This window comes from Sapajus apella, unplaced genomic scaffold (genome assembly GCF_009761245.1).
Source record: "Sapajus apella isolate SASKATOON/1434 unplaced genomic scaffold, GSC_monkey_1.0 scaffold41, whole genome shotgun sequence".
In the NCBI taxonomy this organism is placed as follows: Eukaryota; Metazoa; Chordata; class Mammalia; order Primates; family Cebidae; genus Sapajus; species Sapajus apella.
The window spans coordinates 14,837,199-14,862,890 of NW_022436981.1; the positions used below are offsets into that span (position 1 = coordinate 14,837,199).

The following is a 25,692-nucleotide window of genomic DNA, read 5'->3' on the forward strand; positions in this document are numbered from 1 at the left end:
TACACTAGGATTCAAATCTAAAGGCCTGAGCGTTCATCTTTCCTTTGTACTTACTGGCCCTACTGCTGTGGACAATTCTCTCTGTGCCTGAATTTCGCTATCTCTCGCTCTCTCTGTCTCTCTGTCTCTATCTCTCTGTCTCTCTCTCTCTGTGTGTGTGTGTGTGTGTGTGTGTGTGTGCGCGCGCGTGTTTGAGAGGAAGGTAAGAGTCCAGCGAGATAATGCACATGAAAGCCTTTCATAAACTATAATCTATTATAAAATGCCAAGATTTACTTTGGGGTTTAATGTGTATTATTTTGATGAGTGGTTTCCAAATTTTATGATTTTATGAAATTAAAAAGTTTGATTAACTGATAGAATTTTCAACTTGATAAAAAAATAAAATTCCAGTACTATAGCATTTCATATTAATAAAAGAATAGACATGTTAATAAAAAAAGGACATATTATCAGAAAAAAAATCTTTCCCAACCTTGAACCTAGTTATATTTCTATACTCATGGTCCTTATTTTTCTCATTTCAAGCAGACTGACCCCATGCCATCCGATTCTAGGGTCAGCATTTAGTAATTGTCCTGGACTAAAATGTCCGAAGTGACAGCTTCCTGAGCTCCTTGTTTCCTATCTTGCCTTCTTTTCCAGTCTTCTTCATGTTCGGCATCCAACAATTTTTTGTTAAATGAACGAATGAATGAATAGGTACACATTTTAAGCCCAGTGATGAACCAGATTCTTTTGCAGTTAATTAAAGGGAGGAGATATAGGAGACAGATGAGCCAGGATACTTGTATTTGGATATAGAGAGAGACTCTGTTTCGACCTCTTTTCTCTTTGTGTTCTGATCTACTGTTCAGTTATTTTACCTAAGTTGAGGGTGTGTCTTTAAAGTGGCAGAACCTTGCTGGAGAGGTGCTTCTCAGGGGCAGAGAGGTTTAGCTTATTCTGCAGGCAATGGAGGTAGTGGTTTAGCATATGAGTCTCTTTCTTTTGACAAGCACCACTTGGCAGATCCACAGAAGGGTTGATGTTCTTTCTCTGCTAAAACCTAGGGAGAGAGAAATGGAGCAGACACTGTCCCATCCGACCCCCCAACTTTTCATCCCTGTGTTTACTCTGTATATCTCTATGAAGTTCTTTACTGAAGGGTAAGGGTAATTTCAAAAAGAGCTCACAATATGGGAGGGACAAGTGTTGAAGTTTAAGCCTCGTTGGACTTTCCCTACAGCAGGGGTCAAGGTCTGCAGACGCATTGTCCATTTGGACTTGGCTTTTCAGCTCTGTTAGTTGCATCTGCACGCTACACTCCCTCTGTCCTCACAAGCACCTGGGACTTTAGGTATCTTAGTCCGGGAACTTTAGCCCCTCTTGAGAACCTTCAGCTCCTCTGCATGAGAGGAGATCTAGAATAGAATAACACCCTGGGCTTCAGCTCTGAGTGGACAAGGGTACTTGCTGTTCATTGTTGTCCTGTCTCATGTGCCTGTGTGAGCTCGTGTGTGTGCATGCGTGTGTGTGTGCACGTGTATGTGCGTGTGTGCGTGCGTGTTGAGAGATCTGAAAACTGGGTAGTGGATGGGCTGCAGACCTTTGAGTATGGTTTACTGTGTGCCTTCTAGTTGAGCTCAATTTTCCCATAGGTAAGAGTAATGAGGCTGTTGGCTTCTTTATTAGTTGACTTAAATGAGCACATTTTTCAAAATTAGACATTAATTTTTCTTTAATAAATCATAGTTTAAACTTGGGTTGCCATTTTCTCTACTAGCATAGTTCTAGTCTGGCCTTTAGAAACTGCAGTCTCCAGATGGGTGCAGTGGCTCACGCCTGTAATCCTAGCACTTTGGGAGGCTAAGGCAGATGAATCAGTTGAGGTCTGGAGTTTGAGACACTCTGTAGGCACTCTGTAAGTCCTTTCTCCTTTGCTATTTTCCCCAACATATCCCTCTTTGTTTCTTTCTAAAACCACCACTGTTATCAGTCCTTAGGATGATACATCAGTTCCGGCTCACAGATTCACTTCCGGCTCACTGATTCATCCCAACACCACTCCACCCCTCCCCTATAGATCAAAGTGATTGTAATCAATAAATAGTGTGGATGATCAGAGCTCGGGGCCTTCACTGTCACCTCCAGAGTGATGAAGTGATGGTCCCCTGGTCCCACTTTTTCTCTTGATCTTTCTCTCATTCCTTTGTCATCACCAAACTTGGGGTACCCACGGGTGATGTAGGGCTGGCTCCCTACATTTTGGCACCAAACATGGGGCTCATGGATCCCTACATTCTGGCACACCAATGTGTGGGGCTTATGGATTACCTACAGAGGCAGGTGAATCACTTGAGGTCCGGAGTTTGAGACCAGCCTGGCCAATATGGTGAAACCCCATCTCTACCATAAATACACACTAAAAAACAAATTAGCAAGGCATGGTGGTTCATGACTATAATCTTAGCTCCTTGGTGGCAGAGGCACAAGAATCACTTGAACCTAGGAGGTTGGGGTTACAGTGAACCAAGATTGCTCTACTGTACTCCAGCCTGGGTGACAGGGCAAGACTGTTACAACAACAACAACAACAACAACGACAACAGAATGGGAGAATTATACTTGACAATAAACCTGTAGATTATTGATTCTATGAGTACTGAAGTCAAGAAGAGTTCAGACTGAATGTGATGTAATTCTTTTTTTTTTTTTTTTTAATTATTTAAGACCTTTATTAACAGGTGCTTGCAGTTTGTTGACTTTTTTGAAAAAATCAAGTTGTAAACTTTTATTACAAATTAAAAATGAAGTTCTTAAAAATCTCAACTTGACCAGATATGAAACAATTTAAAAACCTTTAAAGGCGTATTGAGAAAAACCAGGCTTTTTTTAAAAAACACGTTTGTTATTACCAAAAAGAGACATCTTTAGGTAAAAATAATAAAACCCCATGCTGCATAGATAATGCAGATAGTTCTATTTATCTGGTCAACGGGCAAAAGCAAGCACTTAAGGTCTTCAGCTCCAATCTTTTGTTCATTTCTTATTGCTGGAATTTCTTATTTCTTCTTGTTGGATGACTAAACCGGATGATGGTAGAGATGGTAAGCCGGCATTTACTCAGCCCCGCCCTGCTCAGCCTCGGGAGCGGACGAATTCTCAGCTGGTGGATCGGCTGCTTTTGTCTCTTTGCCATCTTGTGGTTTAGGGTTTTCTGGGCGTCTGTGTCGGTAATTGAAGTAGCGGCGGTACCGACGTTGAGGTGGCTGCTGACCTTGGGTCTCATCTCCTTGATTTTCTTTATCTTCTTCATTGCCGTCCTCTCTAGGCTGTCTTTGGCGAGGAGGGCCCCTGCGGAATCGTGGTCTATATCCCCAATACATATTCTGCCTCACTGGTCTACCTTGTTCTCCTGCACCCTGGTTGTCAGCACCCTCTATCACTTCTCCCTGTACAGGAGGGTTGGAATATTGTGGTGGACACCCATAGGGTCTCCCCATGTAGTAAGGTGGGAACCTTCGCCTGCGGTAGGGCCGGCGTTGTTGGGCCTGGCCTTCGGGAGCACTCTCTGATCCCTTGTTCTTTTCCCCACTCTCACTATTCTGGTAATTTTGCTGGTAATTGCGTGGAGGACCCCTATGACGTGGATAGCGTCTATAATGGTTACGGTCTGCTGCGTATTTACTGCCTTGAACTGGAACGCCACCAGGACCTGTAACATTTGCTGCCTCCACACCCTTTTCTCCTTCAACAACATCAAACTCCACAGTCTCTCCATCTCCTACACTGCGAAGGTACTTCCTGGGGTTATTCTTCTTTATGGCAGTCTGGTGTACAAATACATCTTCCTTGGTGTCATTCCTGTCGATGAAACCGTATCCGTTCCTTACATTGAACCATTTTACTGTTCCCAAAACCTTCGTTGCGACGATCTTGTTGTCCCCGCCGGCAGGCGCCGCTGATGTGAGGCCGCCGGGGCTACCGCTCCCTGCGCCGCTGCCCGTAGTGCCGGGCTTGGTGTCGGCGGCACTGAGGGCAGGGGCGGCTGCTGGGTCTCGGCCTCGCTGCTCATGGTTGCGGTGATGGTGACTGGGGCCGGCTGCGGCAGCTACGGCTCCTCCCGGGATGTGATAGTAACTAGGTCGGCGGCCGCGGTGGGGCTGCTTAGGGCTCTCTGGGGTCCGCTCTCCGCTCCCGCTACAACTCATGTGATGTAATTCTGACTCTGCTTTTATTTGCTTTCTCCATGGCACTTCAGAAGACAGTCCTACTTACTGGCTGGGACGCCAGAAGCCAAGACAGAACTTTCAGTCTCGCCTTTAGGGGGTCACAGGCGACTTGCTTTCAACTTTAAACTGTTTTGCTTCCAAATTTGAGCCCCCAAATATGAAATATTGCCTCACCTGGGCCTTTTATGCTGAAAATATGAAATATTTTAGGAAAAGAAACATGTTTTAAATATTAATATCTGCCAAATAATTTTGTTATTAATTTAGTTTTTGAGCAGAGTTACATTTGAAAAAATATATAAAAGAATATGGATAGAGAGAGAGATAGAGAGATAGACAGATAGAGTCATTCCAGGTTATTTAACTGTTGACTCTTTAAGTGCACTTAAGTGCACATTTAAATCATTAGAAGGCCTTTTTGACTTTTCAGTGTTTCCCCCAGCACTTTTCCATGGGTTTAATTGATTTTAAGGTAGTTGCTGAGTTTTAAATTGTACATTAAAATTAGGTGTCCAACAGATAAGTAAAAATTATGTGGTTATCCACATATGGTTAAGAAATAAATATATAACACGTCATCGTTAAGACATTTTGTATATTTAGTCTCTAGCCTCTCAAAGGCATAACTACTAAAGCATATTTTTCTGCCTTAATATCTTGTAACTCCATTGGGTTAATGGATGTTCTAAACAACCTAAGCTATTTGGAAGAGTGCCTTATGTAACAATGTTGTTTATCTTCCATAGAATAAATACTCTAAATTTAGGCCTAGTACTTCTCTCCCTAAGCCAGGGCATTCTTGAAAGAACTCAGTCATGAGTCCATTACTCAAATAAAATGACTGTTGAAGTGGAAAGTAATAATTGATTTTTAAAAGAAGATAGTTTTCTAAGATTTCTAAATTTGTCAAGAACCATTTTAAGTTCCTGAAGGTGCATTTATTCTATGAGTAGCATTATAAATCAAAAGATTTCCTGTTAACCTATTTTAGGATTAGAATTGTAATTGTCATTTTCAAACTTGAGTAATGTAATGTATAAAAGCCCTTAAGAGGAAGAAAATAGATTATTAGAATACCCATAATTGATGTATGTGTTTTTTTTTTTTTTTTTAAAGACGGGGTTTCACCATTTTGGTGAGGCTGGTCTAAAACTCCTGATCTCAGGTGATCAGCCTGCCTCAGCTTCCCAAAGTGCTGGGATTACAGGCGTGAGCCACCAAGCCCTGCGATGTATATGATTTTTATGGCATTGTTATTGTTATGTTTTTATATGTTATAGCTAAGATAGACACATAAAAGCCAATACATTTACATATTAAATACAAGCCAAATGATAAAAACCAAATGTAATTAAAATTGACAATATTAATTTTATTTGTTAGGGGATGCTTTGCTGAAATTGAAGAGCATAAGTTGAGGTTAATAATAGGAAGATTTAGTCACTTATTTTTTTACATGATTCTTTTTTTAATTAAAAAAAAATTTAAAAAATAGCGAGGAGAGTGGGGAACAGGGGGCGGACGGGCGGTGGGGAGGAGGGGGATGGACCCCGCCTGCTGCCCGCCGACACCGCCGCCAGCCCGCTCCCCGCCCGCGTACCCCCGCGACGGCTGAGCTAGCGGGGCGGCCGCTACGGCCGCCTCAGCTGGGGCGATCCACTGGAAGGGCCCAGCTCGCGTCCAGAGTCGCCGCTGCCGCCGGCCCCCTGGGTGCCCGGGAGACCCCCCCACCCGCGGGGGACCGTGCCCCCGACACCCGGGCCCCGCCGCAGCCGCCCCCCGCCCGCCCCTTCCCCCTGCACCCCGGGTAGGGGAGGGAGAGAGGAGGGATGATTTTTTTTTTTTTTTGAGACGGAGTTTCACTCATGTTACCCAGGCTGGAGTGCAATGGCGCAATCTCGGCTCACCGCAACCTCCGCCTCCTGGGTTCAGGCAATTATCCAGCCTCAGGCACGCCCCACCATGCCCAGCTAATTTTTTGTATTTTTAGTAGAGACGGGGTTTCACCATGTTGACCAGGATGGTCTCGATCTCTTGACCTTGTGATCCACCCGCCTCGGCCTCCCAAAGTGCTGGGATTACAGGCTTGAGCCACCATGCCCGGCCCGGGATGATTTTTTTTTAGTGCAATAGATTATCACCTGAATCACTGTCATCATCATAGTTATTTATTTAGATTTTAAAAATGATTTTGTTCTTAGCCATTACGATTGATTAATGGGCCAATTTAATTGTTCACTCCAAAATGCAAGAGGGAAAATCTGACTGGAAAATCTTTCGTTGCATATTTATTTTAATGGATACTACTTGCATACTGTTGTAATTTGGCCCATACCGAGACAGAATCAGAGTAATACTTTCCCTTGTGATACCATTAAAGCACTGGCTGGAAAACCTGGACAGCCCCACTTGTGTCTTTTTAAAAATTTTTAAAATTATTTTTCATTTGTTTTGAGAAAAAGTCTCTCTCTGTTGCCCAGGCTGGAGTGCAGTGGCACAATCTCAGCTCACTGCAAGCTCTGCTTCCTGGGTTCAAGTGATTCTCCTGCCTCAGCCTCCCAAGTAACTGCAATAGCAGGCACCTGCCACCATGCCGAGCTAGTTTTTTTGCGGGTTTTTTGTTTTGTTTTGTTTTGTTTTGCATTTTTTTGTATTTTTACTAGAGACAGGGTTTTACCATGTTGGCCAGGCTGGCCTCGAACTCCTGACCTCAAGTGATCCGCCTACCTAGGCCTCCCAAAGTGCTGGGATTATAGGCCTGAGCCTCTGCACCCCGCCTATTTTTGTCTTTATAATTGTTGAGAGGAAAATCCAAATTGAAAGCAATAATGATGCAGGGTGATGGTTGACATTTTTACTTTAGAACCTGCAGTTCTTCAATCAGCTAGCTAGTTATGCTTGCCAATACATTTTAAACCAAACTGTGTCATTTCAGATGATCATATGTGTCACCAATCCCACTGGAGTTACATGCAGTGACTGGTATATGGTACTATTTGGAAATAACACAGTCTTCCAGATGACCTAGGATATGCTTTTTATGAAACTTATCATAAAAATGGATGGAAAAAAATGGAAAGAATAAAGAGGAAATTATAATAAAATAGAGACCGCAGATAATTAATTGGTTGGGGAAATCCTGGGTTAAATCATATAAATCAAATTGCTTTGAAAACTATGGTGTGCTTTACAAGTACCAATACTGTATTCTTATTCTTAGGGAAAAAATAAAATTGGAAAAATCTGGACTTACTAGACAATAAAAAAATTTGATTAACTCTACACAGCAAACAGAAAACTCCCACAGTGAAGGTCATTAATCAGAGTTTCTAGAAAAACAACTATCACTGCACTGGAGAAAGCACAAAACAACATAATCGCTTCATAACTGTACTCTGGGGAAGACTGACCTGGATTCTAAGAGTTGCTTGTGTGGCCTGGTTATGTGTGTGGGTTAGGTGAGGAGAAGGAGGTGTTGAGTGGGGAGGGAAAGGACCCCTTCCCAGTGAAAGAAACTGAAGCATTTGATTTGGGACCGTTACCTGGGGCCTTGTGGGGCAGAGACGCCTGGCAAGTAAGCAGTAGGGGAGATGCCCAGGTGAGAAGTAGCAGAAGTAGGTGAGAAGTCTAGGGTGGAGTCCCAAGTACATACGCAACTGCTCCTGGGGCACTGACCCTAAAATAACTAACCTCTTAGGAAAAAATCATGTTCCCTATAGAAAGAGAAAGTTTTTACTACTTGTTCCCTAGGTGATAGATTATATTTTGTTGCTCCAAGAGAAGAAAATGCAGGTAAAGTGATTCCACACACATCAGGAAAGTCCCTTTCCTCTCTTTACCCAGGATAGCTCTCAACATTAATCTTCAAGTATTGATTAGTCAGAGAAAGGTAGATTTATTATTATTCTCTAATTTCCATTTTCTGAAATGTTAGTATTGTTTTCTCACTGAGAATTCGAACTTTTGGATGTGATTATCAGCTAATCAAGTCGGAATTCAATCTTGGCATCATAACAGGATCATATTTACACCTACTGCAGTTTCCAAAAAACAGGCAACTGAGAGAAAATATTGTGATCAGAAATTTCAATGGGAAAGCCAAAATCTAGAGTGAAAACACATCTTCTGTGAAGGATTACATCATAAAGTATATGGGAGACCATCTGGAATTAGGGATAAGAACAGAGAAGTTCATTCAGTTCAGCTGACAGCTTTGGCAAGTCTGGTCTGTGTCAGGGACTATGGTAGACACAGGGGTGCAGAAATGGGTGAGATAGTCTGCTTGGTCTCAAGGAGCTCATGATCAAATAATCAGTCTCATGTTAAAAACTCAAATATTCGGAAGTGTTTCAGCTCAAACAGAGCAACTGATGTTGCCAGGATCGAGATAGATTCATGCGAAATAACTAAGTCATTTTAGAACAGAACATTGAAAAGTGCCATCAATTATAGAGCATAAAGTGAAATTGTATTTGAAGGTAGTTTCTTTGTTACTTATATTCTTAACTTAGGCTCCTTTCTTCAATTCAATTCCTTTAAACACAAATAAGATGATTCTAGGTAGGCGAGTCTTCAAATAGGTTTTAATCTAGCTTAAATTCAAATAGGGAAAGAACAATCAGGGATATTCTACTAAATTGTTAAGCAAAAAATTGTGTTATATTCTTACTAAAAATAAATATTTCTTATAATCTTCGAATGCTCTAAGCTGGCATGAATAATTAGTACTGTAATAAAATAAGTTCTACCAAAAAGTTAATCTGTTATAGAGCAATGAAATGCCTGAAGCTGTGGATCATGGAGTCATTATCCATGAATGACAAATGGTGCTCGTAAATACCAGTATCGAAAATTATTTCCCCATGGCTAAACCAAGGTCAGATTTTTTTTTCTGCACTCTTTTCTAGTCCTCTGTATCTATAAATAGCACCAAGAGTGAACAGCTTTGCTGAATACTGTGTTCAGGGTGAGATTCATGTCACTTCATACCCCCACTAACCTCACTTACCATATGGATAAACGCAAAGCAAAGATATTGGATTAAACTCCATATGGTTCCTATCCTGTGTGTCTCTTCCTTCTATCCCAGGCCCCGACTCAGCTCCACTCTGTGCTACCCCAAGAGAGAGGGCCAAACTAGTACATCCAAATGCTTTCCACTACTATCTCTCAGATGCATCTGGGATGCTGTGAAGCTGTAGGTAGGATGAATTCTGTCTGGGAGGTTCAGTTGACTCCGGACCATGTCATTACAGCAAGAGACGAAATTTACTGTCAAGTTGTGGTAAGCATTTAGGTGTGGGTGTTGACTCAGTAAAAAGGACCTTTGCATCTTGGCACCAGAGAGTTTCAGAGACAAGGGAGAAAGATAAAGAAGAGGAACTATATTGTCAGCATTTGCTCCCTTCCCAGATCTGTGCACAAGAGTGTCAGGGGACCTAACAAGTATATTTGCTCAGCAGGAAACTTCCCCACTGAGCCATCGGCAGTCCACGCCCCAAAACCTCAGCCTGTATTACAATATTAGATCTGTCTTGGGTCTATCAGGGAGAGAAAAGAGAGGGCAGAAACGTCCCTACCTGTATCCTCTTTCTTCTTCCCAGAGTTAACCACTATCTTGTATTTGATCATTTCCTACCTGCCGTATGTACTCCAGTGTGCATTATTCTGCTTTCAAAAAAACTTTTATATAAATGCTGAATTGTAGCAGACATGGTTCAACAAGGAACAGATGGCATACTCAAAATAGGCTAATTTGGCCGGGTGCAGTGGCTCATGCCTGTAACCCTAGCACTTTGGGAGGCTGAGGCGTGTGGATCACGAGGTCAGGAGTTCAAGACCACACTGACCAACATTATGAAACCCTGTCTCTACTAAAAATATAAAAATTAGCCAGGCATGGTGTTGTGTGGCTGTAATCCCAACTACTTGAGAGGTTGAGGCAGGAGAATTGCTTGAACACAGGAGTCGGAGCTTGCAGTGAGCCGAGATTGTTCCACTGTACTCCAGCCTGGGCGACAGAGCAAGACTCCATTAAAAAAGAAAGCTAATTCAAGAATGGCTTTTGCAGAGATTATTTACCAAGGCGTGGGAGTAGGGAACCACAAAGGATAGATAGTGCAATTAAGGAGGGCTTACTAGAAGTCAACATGTTACTGTCTCTAGGCCTGAAAGGTAGACAAGGAGAAGTTATCAGACCCAAAGTGAGGGAGTCCTTTAGAGTCTACCACCTTGAGAGAAGCATGACAGGTTGAGGGACACAGGCAGCCTTGCAGGGAGGCAGCTGTGGGGATAAATATATTGATCTCACTTTCTTCTCTTCCTATTTCCTTTTGGGGCTTCCAATTGACTTAACCTAACTGGAAGCAGAAAGCACAGAAAACTGTTTAAATGGTCCATTTAGTCAGGAACAGAGAGCAGGGGAAGGGGCTAGAGTAGTTTTAGGTAATGGGGTGGGAAATGGAATATATCCAGCATATACGGTATTGTCCTATGGCTTGCTTTTTTAGTTAACATTATATTTCTGTGAGTTATCCATGTCGATGTGCTCACTGTAGTTGTAGTAGTTCATTCATTTTTCACTTAAAAATTCCATTGTATGAATACACCAGAATGTATTCTTCTCTCTTTCTCTCTCTCTCCCTTCCCCTCCCTTCTTTTCTTTGGACGAGGTCTTGCTCTGTCTCCCAGCTGGAGTGCAGTTCCAGGATCATGGCTTACTGCAGCCTCCTGGCCCCCCACCTCAGCCTCCAGAGTAGCTGGGTCTACAGGCTTGCACCACCACATCGAGCTAATATTTTTGTATTTTTTGTAGAGAAAGGATTTTGCCATGTTGCTCAGGCTGCTCTCAAAGTGCTGGGCTCAAGAGTTCCATCCTCCTTGGCTTCCCATAGTATTGGAATTACAGATATGAGCCACTGTTCCTGGCTCAATTTATTCATGGATGATGGATGGTTTCCAGTGTTTTACTGTTTTGATATTGCCATGAATGTTCTTGTTCATATTTTTTGATGTCTATGCTCAAAACTTTCTCTAGAGAATATACTTAGACTAGAATCAGATAGTGGGACAAAGAATCATATGTTTTCAAATTTACCAGGTGATGCCACATTTTTCAAAGTAGTTGTGTCAATTAACGCATTTACCTATAGTAAATGAATTCCTAGTCAACATGCAATATTTTCAAACTTTGAAATTTTTATCCGTCTGGCGCCTACAGAATGTTATCTCCTTGTGGTTTTAATTTGCATTTCTTCAATTAGTAAAGTAATTAAACATATTTCCATATGTTTATTGGTCATTTATACTTCCTTCATCATGAAATACTTGTTCAGGTTCTCTTTCTCTTTTCTACTGTTTTAATTTTTTTCTTATTGATTATATCTTGATACTAATACTGATTCTGTGTTAATTTTATCATCTCTCAATTTGTGGATCACTAAAAAACTACATCTTTATGTACTTTAAAAACTTTTATGTACTTTTTAAAAAGTCTAGCATGGTGGCTTATGCCTGTGATCTCAGCATTTTGGGAGGCTGAAGCGGGAGGATGGCTTGAGCCCTGAAGTTCAAGACCAGCCTGGGCAACATAGTGAGACCCTGATCTCTACAAACAATTAAAAAATCAGCCAGTCGTGGTGGGATGTGCCAGCAGTCCTAACTATTTGGGAGGCGCAGGTGGAAGGATCACTTGAGCCCAGGAGGTAGAGGCTGCAGTGGGCGATGATTGCATCACTGCACTCCAGCCTGGGCAATAGAATGAAACCCTGCCTTAAAAAAACAAATGAACAGAAACTCCCTCCGCATGCAAAATCCCTTAAGTTCTTAATTTTAGTGTAGTTACAATTATCAGTCTTTGTCTTTTTAGCTTTTAAAAAAGAGTTTAAAATATACATAATACAAAATTTACCATTTTAGCCATTTGTAAGCGTACAGTTCAGTGGCATTAACTACATTCACGTTATTGTGCAACCATCACCATTATCCATCTCCAGAATTCGTTATGCTTTTTCTTAATGTCCTGTTTAATAAATTCTTTGAACCATCAAGACCATAAAGACCGTCTATATATTTGTTTTAAATTCTTAAAATTTTGCCTTTCATATGCAAGTTCTTAAATCATCTGGAATTGATTTTTTATATAGCGAGAGGTAGGGAATACATTTTCCCCCCCTGTAGCCAATTGTCCCTTCATCATTTAGAATTGTTCATTACTTTTTCTTCCATTGATTTGTACAGTGGATCTGTCATATACTAAGTTTCCTCATAGGTGTGGGACCATGTTTGTGTTATCTATTCTGTTCTGTTGATTGATGACTTTATTCTTGGAGCAATATCGCAATGTCTTAAATACTATGGAATTAAGATTAGCCTTCCATCTGCCTGAAATGCTATTCTCCTAAAGATAACACATGACTAAATCCCAAGTTTTCTTCTAGTCTCTGTTTCGTGGCCACATTCTTAGCCAGACTTTCCTGGCTATCCTTTCTAAAATTTCAATCTCCTTTAAAAACTTTACATCCAGGCTGGGCGTGGTGCCTCATGCCTATAATCCCAGCACTCTGGGAGGCCGAGGCAGGTGGATCACCTGATATCGGGAGTTCAAGACCAGCCTGACCAACATGGTGAAACCCCGTCTTTAAAAAACAACAAAAAAACTTTACATCCTTCTTTTCTGTTGGAAATAGATGTTGGAAATAGATGCTTGGTATCACAGAGAAAAATTAGCACTGAGACAAAGGATCTTTCAGCAACGCAATTTTTACTTCCTGGACTGCAGGAAGTGTACTCTCACTAGCCATCTTGCCACAAGAATACAATGAACAAAGGGAAACACACACATTTATTTCTTACACATTTCGGGGTTGTTCTTACTGCTGTGTCTGATATCCATTAGCTGGAGCCAGACCTTACAATGTAAACTAAAACCCGATTGGCTAACAACTTAAAACTTTTTCTAAACAGATAAAAGCAACAGAGAGCAGAGACATGCCTGTGAGCACGTTCAGCATAGATACCTTGGTTAAAGTACAAAGACACAGAATGTACCATGTGCCTGTAAGCATGGCATATTTAACAGCTACACAGGATACGGCTTAACAAAGTTATTAGCACACTTATGATTTATTCTTTAACAAGAAAGGAAACTTTAAAAAGGAACTTTTCTACTTCCCGCATTTTCTATTTTTTTTTTCTGCTTAGTGTTTGTCTAACATATGATTTATATCTTTAACTTGTTTATTGTTTCTCTTTCCCACTAGAAGGTTTATGAGGGCAGGGATTTTTGTCTCTCTCATCATTCTTGTATCCCCAGCATAGAAAACACTGCCTGGCACTTAGTAAGTGTTTTATTACTATTTCTGGAACAAATCAAATAATGTCGATATACGGAAGGGTAGCGCTTCTTCACGGTACTACCCTTTACAAATGTGCTTTCTCTCCAGTTCTCCTGCTCCTTGATTTTGACTAACAAAAGCAATCTAAAGCAAATAGAGAAAAAAATAAAATACTTTCTTTAGGTTGTTTATCAGCTAACTCCTAGAGGTAGGCAGTGAAATGGGGAGGGTGGAGGGCCAGAGGTTGGCTAACTCTGCATTAGCTTTTATGGGCCCGCTATCTTGCTGGAAATACCTCCTGTTCTCTGCTTTTCACGGCAAACACAGCTGGTGGGATCTAGTTTATAGCATGCTTACTTGGTAAAGAAGCTTACCACGCCTTTGGTTTTTAGGGCGACACACCCCACACAGAGGAGGAATGAACACTCAGATTTACCAAGCATGGCAACTAAATTCTTAGCTGTAAGTGTGACACTTTTTGGGACAGAAGTTCTGGAGCTGTGGAGGAGTTACCTCAGGGTAAATGCCATCTGGGGCAGTCTGTCTGTAGCTGGGTAATGCCCAGGGCAGGCAGTGAACTTAGCAGTGATGATTCATGGAAATTCTGCCAGAGAAGGTACTCTGTGCTTTATTACAGGCTAAGCTAGGAAGCCAACTCATTCTGGAAGGAATGTGTATAAAGTTTTCAGATGAGGACTTGAAGTTTTATAGGTTGCAGTCACATTTGATTCAAACCATCTGTTTAATGGGAAGCTGAACCCAGCATTATTTTTCATACATCTCTCACAGTATTCAGCAATTCCGTGTCATAAGTATTTGTTGAGGGTCCATGGAGTGCCAGGCACCGGGGTCACAGAAATGAGTGAATCATCTTAGTTTTTGAGATGCTATGGCTCAGTGGAAGTAAAACTTAGGTGTTTATGTATGTTTTCCTCCCTATGATTGTGAGGTCAATGTCTGTAATTTACAAGAATGTTGGTTGCCAGGGCTGAGCATTGTGTCAATCCATTTTTGTAGATGAAGTGAATACATGAAAGAGATCGCAGTGATTTTACTGAATATGGGTAGTGAAATGTTTAACATTATTATGGATTACTGCTACTGTGATATTTAGGTTTATATTGCAATTGACTCTGGATTCAGAAAAAAATCTCTTCACAGTGAGGTAGTGACCAAAACTGAGGCATTAGGAAACAATAAAAATGCTGGAATAGCTGACCAACACAGGCTATTTTGTTCCCTGAGGCTTAAAATCAGTTTTTAATATGATGAAAAGGCAGCTATTATGTGACGTAGCTAGTAAGATGTTGGTATGTTAAGCATGAACATATATTTCCAGTTTTCTTTGAGCTGGTCATAAAATGACATTGGCTACTTTGTCATTTATTTTTATTTTTTAATTTAATTTTTTTTGAGACAGAGACTCGCTGTTTAGGCTGTAGTGCAGCAGCACAATCTTGGCTCACTGCAACCTCTGCCTCCCAGATTCAAGCGATTCTCCTGTCTCGGCCTCCCAAGTAGCTGGGATTACAGGCACCCACCACCACACCAGGCTAATCTTTGTATTTTTAGAGAGACGGGGTTTCACCATGTTAGCCAGGATGGTCTTGATTTCCTGACCTCGCAATCTGCCCGTCTTGGCCTCCCAAAGTGCTGGGATTACAGGCGTGAGCCACTGCGCCTGGCCTCGTCTTTTCTTTTTTTTTTTTTTATATAGTCTTTGAGACAGTGTCTCACTCTGTTGCCAGGCTGGAGTGTAGTGGCATGATCTCGGCTCACTGCAACCTCCACCTCCCCTGTTCAAGTGATTTTCCTGCCTCAGCCTTACAAGTAGCTAGGATTACAGGCACCCACCACAACATCTGGCGAATTTTTGCATTTCTAGTAGAGACAGGGTTTCACCATGTTGGCCAGGCTGGTCTCAAACTCCTGACCTCGTAATCCATCTGCCTTGGCCTCCCAAAGTGCTGGGATTTCAGGTGTGAGCCACTGATCCTGGCTTACTTCATCTTTTAATTGGGCCGATTATTGTAGCAAGCACTTTAGGGATCACAGAGATGAAAAAAGGGCTCATCCAAAGAAAGCTTAAAACCTAGTAGTGCTGGAATTCTTAATCAGACACATATGGTGATCTTGAACCTCTTGAAATAGTATACATCCATTATAGGCGCATTTTTCTGAGGAGAGCTTTCATCAAATTGTCCAGTGGTTCATAGACATAATTACATCCCTCTACTACAGAATTTCTTAATCTTAATCTTCCAAAAGATAATGAACTTCAGTAGCAGAGGACTATAATTATTTAAAGAACTACACCATATGGGAATCATAAAGAGCCTCGGGAGTTCGAATGAGGAGCAAAACAGGTGGCAACACCGAGTAATCTCTTTATAAAATCCTTGCCAATTTTGCAGGAGAAAATTTCTTTGCTGCCAGTAATGAAAACATTTTTCATATTTAACAATAGTTATTTTTTAATGAGTTACATGTTCCTCTTCTTTTCCCATTTTTCAGTTTGTGTCTTAGGATTTTTTCCCAATGAATTAACTTCTTTGTATCCTGATGGCATTAACCTTTTTGATGTTAATGCTTTTGGTGGGCTGACAAGGCCTAGTTTGAGGACTGTAAAATATTTTTAGGAATTTTTTAGTTGCATAATTTTATATTTTTTATGGTCAAGTTTTTATATATATTTTTGTAATTTATAATATTTAAATTTGGCATGCAGAGATCAGATATTTATTTAAATATTCTTATGGTCTGTGCTGCAGGTTTTTTCAGGCAGTTTATATGCTTTCAGGTGTCTTCTCTGGAGCAGGTGATGATAATTATGTATTGATAGAGAGAGGAAGAAAAGAGGTGAAGCTCTGGTGCCACATTACTGGAATTGGAATAGTGAGATGGTTAGCACTGTGGGGCCTCCATAGTTTCCCTGGGTTTGAACATGGCTGTGACATAATGTGTCCCTTTGACTTAACTTCTCTGTTCATTAGTTTCCGTATCTAGAAAATAGGTTTAATAAAATAACCTTTGGGAGGCCTAGGCGGGCGGATCCCTTGAGATCAAGAGTTCGAGACCAGCCTGGCCAACATGGCGAAACCCCATCTCTACCAGAATACAAAAATTAGCCGGGTGTGGTGGCTGACGCCTGTAATCCCGGTGGCTAGTCGGGAGGCTGAGGCAGGAGAATAGCTTGAACCCCGGGGGCAGAGGTTGCAGTGAGCTGAGATCGCGACACTGCACTCCATCCTGGGCTACAGAACAAGAATCCGTCACGCGGGGGTGGGGGTGGAGGTAAATAACCTACTTTATATAGTTATGAGAATAAAATGAGTTAATATGTAAACCACTTAGAATAGGACCTGGTATAAAGTCAGTGCCAGCCACAGTTTAGTCTAGGCTGGGTAGGTGCTTTGAAGCTTGATACTGTTTCAATGTACTCTGCATTTCTAAAAACGTGAACATTTCAAAGCGTTTATTTAATCTCCAAAGGACTACCGATACCGGAACCTCATCCCAGCACATTTGTAAGCGAGACACGCCTCCCAGAGGCCACGAGTGAAGTTAATTCCAGTTCTCGAAAATCTTGCAGACCGCATTTAACTGGTGTGGCTCTGACGCGCAGCTTGGGAGCCTGCAGTCCGACATCTGGAAAGTAAGCGGCAGGTCCAGTTCGTCTCTAGCGGCTCCGCTTCTTCCGCCCTACCTTCCCTCCGAGGCTGGGCTCTGCTAATTCCTGTAGACTGCAGAATGATTTCTGCGAACGTGCATTCTTTCATTCATTCGAGTTCATTCCACAGATAATTCAGCTGAGCTCTTACTCTGTGCGAGGCATTGCCGGGGAGCGGGGGAGTGAACTGAATGTGGAACCTGACAGTAAGGGGCTTGTGCCCCATAGGAGATTCAAAATATGCATTGTACGTAGATGGGCAAACTAACGATAACCTTGTAGCTTCTGTTTCCTCAAGTGCCAAATGGGGGTAATACAACCTTAGAGGACTTTATCGGTTTGTGAAAGATTAGAGGGGGAAAAAAAAAGCCCCGAATCGTAAGCTAGGTGCCAAAAGGATCCTAATGCCTGCTTTCGTCATTTCTTCCCCATCGAAACTGATGAGTGCCAGCCCTGCAAGTTAAAGCGCCATATTTTCCTAATTTTACGGAGTGTTTATTGGTGTCTCCAAATTTATATTGGTTCAATTTTCGGCATATGCAAGTTTTCCTCGCTAGCATTCGGCATCCTAGTTTCAACCGTTAAAAGCGGCTGACTCCACATACAGGAAGTACATCTAAAAAAAAATCCCCAAAACACTGATATCCAGAAATCTTAAAGCTGGCAAAGTAGATGAAACACATTTGAGTTCCCAGCCGCGCTCCACTGAGCATGCGCAGAGCCCAAGGCCCACCCCCCCCCCAATCCGCCAACGGGAAGTGGGGGAGGGCGGGCCTTCTGCTCTAGTCACTTCCGCCTCCGGTTTCATATGAACTCTCCCGCCACCCGGGATCAGTGGTTGTCAGCGTTTGTGTTTTCCAGAGTTTGGATTCTTGCAGGTAAGGGAAACTCCCGCAAATTTAGGACAGAGAGCAATCTTATTGTTGAGGCTTGCAAGTCGAGGGAAAGGAGAAATCCATCACTTTGCAGGAAGCAGGAGCAGGACAGACTTGGCAGGTTGGGAGTATTGGGTATTGGTTGGTTGCTTGGGGCAGGCACTTAGGTGCCAGGGAGGAGTTGAGGGGAGATAGGTTTGCCCGAGGAGTGGGGCGGGGGGTTGGGGATGGAACTTTTTTTTTTTTTTCTGAGACGGGGTTTCGCTGTTGTTGCCCAGACTGGAGTGCAATGGCACGATCTCGGCTCACCGCAACCTCCGCCTCCTGGGTTCAAGCAATTCTCCTGCCTCTGCCTCCCGAGTAGCTGGGACTACAGGCACGCACCATCATGCCCAGCTAATTTTTGTATTTTTAGTAGAGACGAGGTTTCACCTTGTTGACCAGGATGGTCTCGATCTCTTGACCTCGTGATCCACCCGCCTCGGCCTCCCAAAGTGCTGGAATTATAGGCGTGAGCCACCGCACCCGGCCTAGGGATGGAACTTCTATAAGTTACTTGTGGATGCTTCCTAAAAGGAGTTTTGAAAGACAGTTGTTATGTTTCCCAAAGTCATGGGAAGTAACTGGACCCAGTCCATCAAATAAGAACCTCATTTAGCCAGAACCTATGGCAATTTTCTGTGAGTTCAGGATTGAGGACCACGTAAAACTTTATGTTAACTGTTGGGATCCCAAAGATCCAAGAGCAGTGACACACAGGCCTATAATGAGCAGGCATCACCTGACTTTCATGTTGCTGAAAATTAGGCTCACCACCTGTATCTCCTCTAGCACCTCTTCCACCCCCATTACACATTATTATAGGTGTATTGTAGAAAATCTGGAAAATACAGAAGGACATCATCCAGGAGTTGCCACTGTTAATGTTTTGTGCATGCCTTCAACTCCATTTTTTTCCCCCGTGTTTGTGGAATTAGTTTTTCGTGTTGTTTTCTTTGTTTATTTTCCACTTTATTTTCCATCATTTTATGCTTTTTATGTGCTTCCTTCTAAGGTGACCAAGATGGAGTTTACTGGAAAACTGCGGAGGATGCAGTGGTTAGCAGGTGACCAGAGAAGCGCTTCCTACCCTCATTGCCTTCAGTTTTACTTGCAGCCGCCTTCTGAAAACATATCTTTAATAGAATTTGAAAACTTGGCTATTGATAGAGTTAAATGTAAGTGATATGCAAATTAGAATGTATGTATTCTTGAGAAGCTCACTTACCCTTTGTGAGAATGAATGAAAGTAATTCATTTCCTTCATTCAGCAATCCATTCAACAAATATTTATTGAGGGATTGGTGCTCATTCATTATTTATTGTACAATGCATATTGTTGAGTGCCACTATGTTCTAAGTGGCAGGGATTTTGAGATGAATAACATAATTTTTTGTGGAAGGTATATTCTAGTACATGGACACAGACATCCAAAATAATAGTCATAAATCAGTATTTTAACTGCTCTAGCAGAAGTTAATGATAGTGCTGTTGAAACAAAGAAGTGAGAGTGACTGACTTAGTCTGATTAAGTAAGGCTTCTTAGAGATGTTGAAATGTGATCTGGACCTTGAAGAATGAGTAGGAATTTTCCAGCAGAGAAGTGAAGAGTTTTTCCAAGCTGAGTTAATGGCCTGTGCAAAGGTTTGGGGCATGAAAGAGAATTTATTGAGATAACAGTAACAAGTTCAGGAGTTCAGGGTGGATGCAGAAGTACAGATAACGGAGGGCATTTTGTGCCATGCTAATGATGTAATAATGAGGTGTAAGAAGGATATGGCCATTGTCCTAGGGGCCTACTTATCCTCAGTGTGTTGCTAGAGGAAAGAATGGGTTAGACATGAACTGAAATAGAAACACTAGCATTGTCTTCAGAGTTAATGTTCCAGGATATCCTTGTGGGGAAATGAGAAGGAAAGGTAAGATACTGTTAATCATTCTTAGAGGAGCAGGGTGAGCAATGCTAATACAGAGAGGAGGCACCTCCTCAGTACCTGTGTGTTGAGTGAAAGAATGACGACAAGGGAGAAAAGAGTTTCAGAAAGCTTAGCAGTGTCAGATACTTCAGAGGGATTAAGATAGTGATTGAAAAGTGTCCCTTGAGTTTGGCTCTTGAGGTGAAATGATAAGGGCCTGAACTACTGCAGTGACAATGGCAGTGATAGGAAGGGGGGAGAGATATAAGGGATGCTGAGGTGGGGCATGATAGGATTTGGTGACTGGATATGAGGAGTGAGGGAGCAGCTGTGGAGTGGCTGAAGTTCCTGCTTGGATGATCTGTTGCATAGAAACTCTGCTGATGGAGGTGGGCATGGCAGGAAGAGGAGTAGGAATGAGGGAAGGATAATTAAATTTGGATACCATGATAAGGAGGTACCTGTGGGACATGAGTTTATGTTCAGCTGACAATTAGAAGTTTTTGGTTCTTGACTTCAAAAATGCCTCCAGATAATAATTCATCTGAGGAATGATTGATAAGGTGTTTTAGGAACCTTTGAACGATATGTAGCACCTGTTCAGGATGGTTCATTTGGCTGATTGGATGTCTCTTCTTCTTCATTGTTGTGCCCTGCCCTTGGCTTCATCAGGAAAGGAAGGGCTGCTTTTTTTCTGATGAATCTATGCTGAGTAAATGAAACCAACTGCCTAACAGGCAGCTCCATTTGAAGGATGCACACAAGGAGTGCTTAGTTTTTTTTTTCCATATTGACATACTTTTCTGTTCCTCAGCAACAGTGGCTCCGTACAGGAATGATTATTCACCATCCATCCCTCTTCCCTTAATGAGAATCCCTGGTATTAGATTATGCTGTGGGACATGGATATTTTTTGCATGTAAATGGACATTTTTCTCTTATAAGCATGTGTAGTTTACATAATGTAGTTACAGGAAATAAACTGGCAATTACTTATCATGTTCTGTGAACAGGTAATTGTGGAATTGCCCTCCATAGATTTTGTCTTGGATTTAGTTTTAAAACAATATCTTAGGCTGGGTGCGGTGGCTCATGCCTGTAATCCCAGCACTTTGGGAGGCCAAGGAGGGCAGATCACGACGTCGGAAGATCAAGACCATCCTGGCCAACATGGTGAAACCCCATCTGTACTAAAATACAAAAAAATTAGCCGGGGATGGTGGCGTGTGCCTGTAGTCCCAGCTATTAGGGAGGCCGAGGCAGGGAAATCTCTTGAACCCAGGAGGTGGAGGTTGTAGTGATCGTGCCACTGCACTCCAGCCTGGCGACAGAGCAAGACTCTGTCTCAAGAAAACCAAAAAACAAAGAAACAAGAAAGACATTATCTTGCATTTATGCCTTTTTTCTTTTTTTTAGTGTTAAAATCAGTTGAAAATCTTGGAGTGAGCTATGTGAAAGGAACAGACCAATACCAGAGTAAGTTGGAGAATGAGCTTCGAAAACTCAAGTTTTCCTACAGAGTAAGTAAAAAAGGAAAAAAAATTCCTTCAGTTTCTGTATATTTATGTATCGAGTGTAACTCATGGGAAAGGGCTTATATTAAGCACTCGACTTTTATAAAGGGTAATGTATCATGGCCTCTGCCTGAAGGTACTTCAGTCTGTTAGGGGTGATTGACGTGAAGTCAGATGATTATAATATGGTAGGGTTTCTCAACCGCAGGACTAACATCATTTTGGGTCTAATAATTCCTTGTTGCAGGGACTGTCCTGTGCATTGTAGGATGCTCAGTAGCATCTCTGGCTTCTACCCCTACATATTTCCAGACATTGCCAAATCTATCCCGTACAATATAGGATAATGACTGTGTTTATAGATGTGTGCTCCAGGAACTCCAAAAGCATATATAATTACTCAGCTCAAATTGGGGAGGTTTGGGAACACTTTCCAGAAGAGGTAGTACTGGAGCTGCGTGTTGACAGATGTGATCAGATTTTCATTTTGGGAAGATGACTGCCAACAGCAGATTGACAGGGTCATGTTTCTTAGGAGGGAAACCAGTTAGAACCCTGGAAATGATGAGAGTCTGAATTAAACGAGAGAACGGGACTGATTGAAGAGGTATTAAGAAGGTGAAATCAAAAGGTTTTAGTGACTGATTTTAGGGGGAATGGAGAGAGAAGAGTGACAAATGATACCCAGGTTTCTAATTAGGAAAAGTAGTGGATGGTGGTGTGTGATATGCAGGAGGAGAACTCAGTCTTGGAAGATGTAGAGTTTAGTTCTCAACATGAATTTGAGGTGCCTGTGGAGATGTCTAGTGGACAATTTGATATGTAGGTCTGGATATACAGAAGACATCTGGTGGGAGTATAGATTTAGCAGATGGTTGGAATCATCAGGAGTAGGTAAGAGCACCTGAGCATAATATTTGTGTGAGAAGAGATGATGATGGAAGACAAGACATGAGGAATACTAATGTTGAAGGTAAAGTGGAATGGGAGGAGTTTGGGAAGGAGATTGAAAAGGAGGTTTCTGAGAAGTAGAAGATGAACCAGGATAGTAGTGTCATGGAAGCCAAGGAGGGCTGGAGTTTCAGTAATGATCATGATGTAAATAATGATAATAGGGAATAACAGCTGCAGATATTCATATTAATAGTATGTTTACTATGCACCGGACTTTGTTCTAAGTGCATTACATATATTAACCCATGTATGTAATTCATATAGCAGTCTTAGGAGGTAGGTATTATTATCATCCTTATTTTACAGATACAGCCTATTTATTGATAGGCTGAATACCTTGCCCAAGCTCATAATATGGTAAATGGTGAAGCCAAGATTCAAATCTGGGTATTTTGTTTCTGTGGTAGTGCTTTTAACCACAACAGTTTCAGAAGCTGAAGATAGATTACATAAGAAGAATTGTACAGTGTCCATTGGATTTAGCAGCAGGCTGGACCCTTGTAGATAGGGGTAGAGACCAGAACAATGACAGTGGTTGGAGGAGAAAGATGGAGAGGTGGATATGGAAGATGTACTGTTTTAAAATGTGTAGCTGAAAAAAGAGAAATAGGGCAGAATATAGAGGTTATTTTAGGGAAAAGAGAAGATACACAAGCACACATTTATACACGTATGACAGGACATACTTAAACACATGTAGAAACTGAGCAGAAGATCTAGAATAGAAAGAGGAAGAGAGGAGCTTGAAGATAAAACTTTGAAAGAGCATTTGATAAATGAGGGTCCGTACGAGGCACAAGCAAATGGGTTGGGGGGTTTAGGTGCAAGAATTAGCTTCTCATATGGTTTGGCTGTGTCCCTACCCAAATCTCACCTTGAATTGTAGTTCCCGTAATCTCCATGTGTTGTGGGAGGGACCCCGTGGGAAGTAATTGAATCATAGAGGCAGTTACCCCTGTGCTGCTGTTCTTGTGATAGTGAGTGAATTCTCATGAGATCTGATGATTTTATAAGGAGCTTTTCCTTGGCACTTCTCCTTACTGCCACCATGTAAAGAAGGACATGTTTGCTTCCTCATCTGCCATGTTTGTAAGTTTCCTGAGGCCTCCCCATCCCTGGGGAACTGTGAGTCAGTTAAACTTCTTTCCTTTATAAATTCTTGGGTATGTCTTTATTAGCAGCATGAAAATGGACAAATACAGCTTTACATGCCGGGAAGAGGAGATGCTCTGTAGAGATGGATGGAAGGCAACACAGCATGTGTATGCAGAAGCTTGGTACTGAAGGATACTGCCTAGTAGTCTTTATTTTCTGTAAAGTAGGTGAAGTCATGTGTTCAGAGAGAAGGGAAAGGTGCTCTAGTGGGGGTCTTGGGACAGCTGGTAAAGACTGAAGATTTTCTGAGGAGTGAGGAAGAAAATGATTTTGTGTCAAATATCAATATTGCTTCTTATTCTGGACAACCTTAGTGACCCCGAACAAGTTATATAACTTCTCTGTGCCTCAGTTTCCTTATCTTTAAAATAGGATTATAGTAGTGCCTAACTTGTAGGGTATTTTTTTTTAAGGATTAAATGGGTTAATGCCTTAAAAAATGCTAAGGGCATTGAGTGGTACCTAGTAAGTACTCAAGACATGTTTGTTCTTATTATTTTGGAACTAAGTATTCCATGACAGTGGTAAGGATCTAGTTGAGATTATAGACCATGAAATTATATTTTCCCAGTTCCCATAGTTGTGTGTGTTTTTTTTCTTCACAGGTTCTTAGCATTTTGGGAATAGGACTGCAGAGTGTCATTTTAGATTAAGTAAGAATCTAAGTTTTACCAAATGGTTCAAATTAAAGAAGTTGAGGTTGTTGTAAGAAGTTGTTGAAGTGGAGAGCACCATGGGTATAGGCTGGATAAGAAGAAAATTGAAAGAGAGGAGTTGGTGGGAAGAAAGTAGTGGGGTCCAAACCCAAGAAGTTTTGTTGAGATTAGTTTACTTCTCAGTTTCATCTGATTGGTAACTGAAGTAAAATGATAATTGCCCTGAAAAGCATATTAAAAAATGTTCTGGCAGTGACAACACATGTGGACACAGGGAGGGGAACACCACACAGCAGAGCCTGTCAGCCAGTGGAGGACAACAGGAGGGAGAGCATTAGGACAAATACCTAATGCATGTGGGGCTTAAACCTAGATGATGGGTTGATAGGTGCAGCAAACCACTCTGTTACATATATACCTATATAACAAACCTGTACTTTCTGCGCATATATCCCAGAACTTAAAAGAAAAAAAAAATGTTTGGGGACTGGGTGTGGTGGCTCATGCCTGTTAATTCTAGTGCTTTGGGAGACCAGGGTGGGACGATTGCTTGAGACCAGGAGTTGTAACCAGTCTTGGGAACATACTGAGACCCAATTTGTACAAAAGATAAAACATTAGCAGGGTGAGGTGGGTGTTGCTTGTAGTCCCAGCTACTTGGGAGGTTGAGTCTGGAGCATCACTTGAGCCCAGGAGTTTGAAGTTACAGTGAGCTGTGATTGACCATTACCCTCCAGTTTGGGTGATAGAGTGAGACTCCTTAAAAAAGAAATGTTTTTGAAACTTACTTTACCATTGGCTTAGGCTGGCTTAGTATTTATTTATACCTCTTACCATTCTAATGTATTAATTTTATTCATGTGTCATTATTTTTAAGGAAAACTTAGAAGATGAATATGAACCACGAAGAAGAGATCATATTTCTCATTTTATTTTGCGCCTTGCCTATTGCCAGTCGTGAGTATATGTTTATGTTCTCACAGTCAAATCTGGTGTCTTGGGTTATAAATTGGTATGTGGTAAGTTGATGTGTGGTGCTGAACATAGGAAAACCCTGAATAACATCAGGACTAGTTGATCATGGGTTCAACACTGTTACAGTAAATTGTTTGGAACATATTATTTACTTAAAAATATTGAAAAAAATTCTTGCAAAAGTTTGCCTGATGAAACATATCTTAAGTTTGTGAGAGAGACTCTTCATTTGAGATTTTAAACCGGAAGGGATTTTATTAGGAAGAAGGACTTTTGATGATATAAAATGATATCATTTTCCTGCAATAAAATGAAAATATTTATAAGAAAAAATTAAGCCCACACTTGAATTTGATACAGGTTTTTGGAATTTGAGCTCTGTGGGCCT

At 41.5% G+C, this 25,692-nt stretch overlaps 1 protein-coding gene and 1 pseudogene across 2 annotated transcripts in view; one reads left to right on the forward strand and one right to left on the reverse strand.

Moving 5' to 3' along the window:
• Positions 1–2,702: 2,702 nt before the first annotated feature.
• Positions 2,703–4,180, reverse strand: LOC116565871 (annotated as a pseudogene). Its single transcript, XR_004275630.1, has one exon. The product of XR_004275630.1 is annotated as a Y-box-binding protein 1 pseudogene (transcript).
• A 13,809-nt stretch (positions 4,181–17,989) lies between these two features.
• PRIM2 (DNA primase subunit 2) overlaps positions 17,990–25,692 on the forward strand; it is a 329,319-nt gene continuing 321,616 nt past the window's right edge. Inside the window, exons 1-4 of the mRNA XM_032299377.1 lie at positions 17,990–18,097; positions 19,149–19,311; positions 21,467–21,570; positions 25,207–25,286. Coding sequence (XP_032155268.1) covers positions 19,158–19,311; positions 21,467–21,570; positions 25,207–25,286 — 338 coding nt within the window. The 5' untranslated portion in view covers positions 17,990–18,097; positions 19,149–19,157. The remainder of the gene's footprint in view (positions 18,098–19,148; positions 19,312–21,466; positions 21,571–25,206; positions 25,287–25,692) is intronic.